The following is a 1,740-nucleotide window of genomic DNA, read 5'->3' as shown; positions in this document are numbered from 1 at the left end:
ATAATTTATTATGTGCGCACAGTTAGAAGCCCTCTATTAGGGCCAACGAGAAGGGAAGGCAACTACTCCCATTCCATCCCATCCCATCCCGGCGGGGCAAAGCAGAAAAGGGCGTTTTGCCTCCTCCCCCCCCCAAAGGAGTGCGAGAGGGGAAAGTGGTTTTTTTTTTTTTCCCCCCTTTTTTTTCTCATCCCGTCACAGCGTATGCTCAGTCAAGTTGAGGTGGGCGCACCCCGCTGAGACTGAGTAGTCCCTCTTTTAAAACACGTTGGCAAATCAGCCAGGAGCGCCCCCGTTTTTCTTCTCCACCTCCATGTGGGGCATTTTAATCACCCAAAGTTTGTTGCGCTCGCCAATAGCAAAACGTTACGAGGTGAGGGTAACTGATACGTATCCTTTATATGCACAAAAAAAAAATTAAAATAAAATGAAGTAAAATAAAATAAAGTAAAATAAAATAATTAAGCAGGTTGCCTTTTTTTTTTTTTTCTTTTTTTTATCAATTCTATAATTGCAAATTGTGGAAAAAGAAAAAAAAAGCGAAGAATAATTTTCTCCCATTTTTGAACCCCCCATTTTGATTCAATAAAAAATGTCGCGAAGAACGAAAAAGGTAAGAAGGAAGAAAAAGCATGAAACTAAAAAGAAGGGGGCAATCAAATTAGAAGTATGCCCACTTCTTTGCATTATGTGGTACGCAAGTAGGAAGAATAGGAACCAGTAGGCGCTTCTCAAAAGCTTTTTGCAGATAGGAGAAGAAGCCTCCCCCATGAAGCATTCTATGTGTAGTGGAATAGGCCAAACTCCATTGTGATGACCACTACGTTATGTTGTTAAGTGGCGTATTGTTGATGGGCAAATGTGGGGGGGACATCTCCTCGACGATTCTTCACGCTTTGCTGCCACTTACCCACCTGTTTGAGAAGGACCAAGTGGGGATACTACTCACCCATTTCGTTGAGGGCCTTCACTTGCACTGGAGCAATCGCCACCCTGTTGAACGCAGCAATTGTATGTTCTCACCTCTGACTTGTTTTTCCCCTACTTATTTCCATCTACGTAGGTCGGCTTAACAGGAAAGTACGGAACGAGGTATGGATCTTCCCTCCGTAAGCAAATCAAGAAAATCGAACTTATGCAACATGCCAAGTACATGTGCAGCTTCTGTGGAAAGGTAAGTAGAGCGCAGCTTCGTGGAGAGGTGTCCACGCGTGCCGTGTGAAGTAGAGAGGTGATAGATGAGAGATGATCGATGAGAGAAGGCGAGGGAGGGATTGATAGAGTTCTCCCTCCTGGGGGGGTGTACCCTGTGCCGTTGCTAACTGAGACTAACCCATCACCGATCGTTCCATTCATTACAGACGGCAACCAAAAGAACCTGTGTAGGCATATGGCAGTGCAAGAAATGCAAAAGAAAGGTCTGCGGGGGAGCCTGGAGTTTAACCACCCCTGCAGCGGTCGCAGCTAAGTCTACCATTATTAGGCTGAGAAAGCAAAAGGAGGAGGCGCAGAAGTCGTGAGGCGAAGAAGTCATGAGGCGCAGAGGTCAGAGGCGATTCCATTTGCGCATGCAATGACGAAGTTGAATTGAGGGGGTAAGTGCATCATTCCACCCCACCACAGATTAGTGCTCCTTTTTCCCATACACGGTGGGTGCCACATCCTCGCGCAACTTTTAAAGCGCATGCGCAGTGTTCAATTCGATCGGGTTATTTTTCACCTGCATGGTGTATTTTTTTT

General features: G+C 45.6%; 1 protein-coding gene across 1 annotated transcript; it reads left to right on the top strand.

Annotated features, from left to right (window-relative positions):
- Positions 1-592: 592 nt before the first annotated feature.
- PCYB_041990 (60S ribosomal protein L37a) lies at positions 593-1,520 on the top strand (the record flags this gene model as incomplete). Its single annotated transcript, XM_004225350.1, has 3 exons — positions 593-613; positions 1,064-1,174; positions 1,362-1,520. 3 exons carry the CDS (start codon positions 593-595, stop codon positions 1,518-1,520), a joined length of 291 nt encoding a protein of 96 aa, XP_004225398.1.
- Between the last annotated feature and the right edge of the window lie 220 nt (positions 1,521-1,740).

This window comes from Plasmodium cynomolgi, chromosome 4 (assembly GCF_000321355.1).
Source record: "Plasmodium cynomolgi strain B DNA, chromosome 4, whole genome shotgun sequence".
NCBI lineage: Eukaryota > Apicomplexa > Aconoidasida > Haemosporida > Plasmodiidae > Plasmodium > Plasmodium cynomolgi.
Note: the sequence above shows the minus strand (reverse complement) of the source record. Positions and strands in the feature narration are given on the sequence as shown.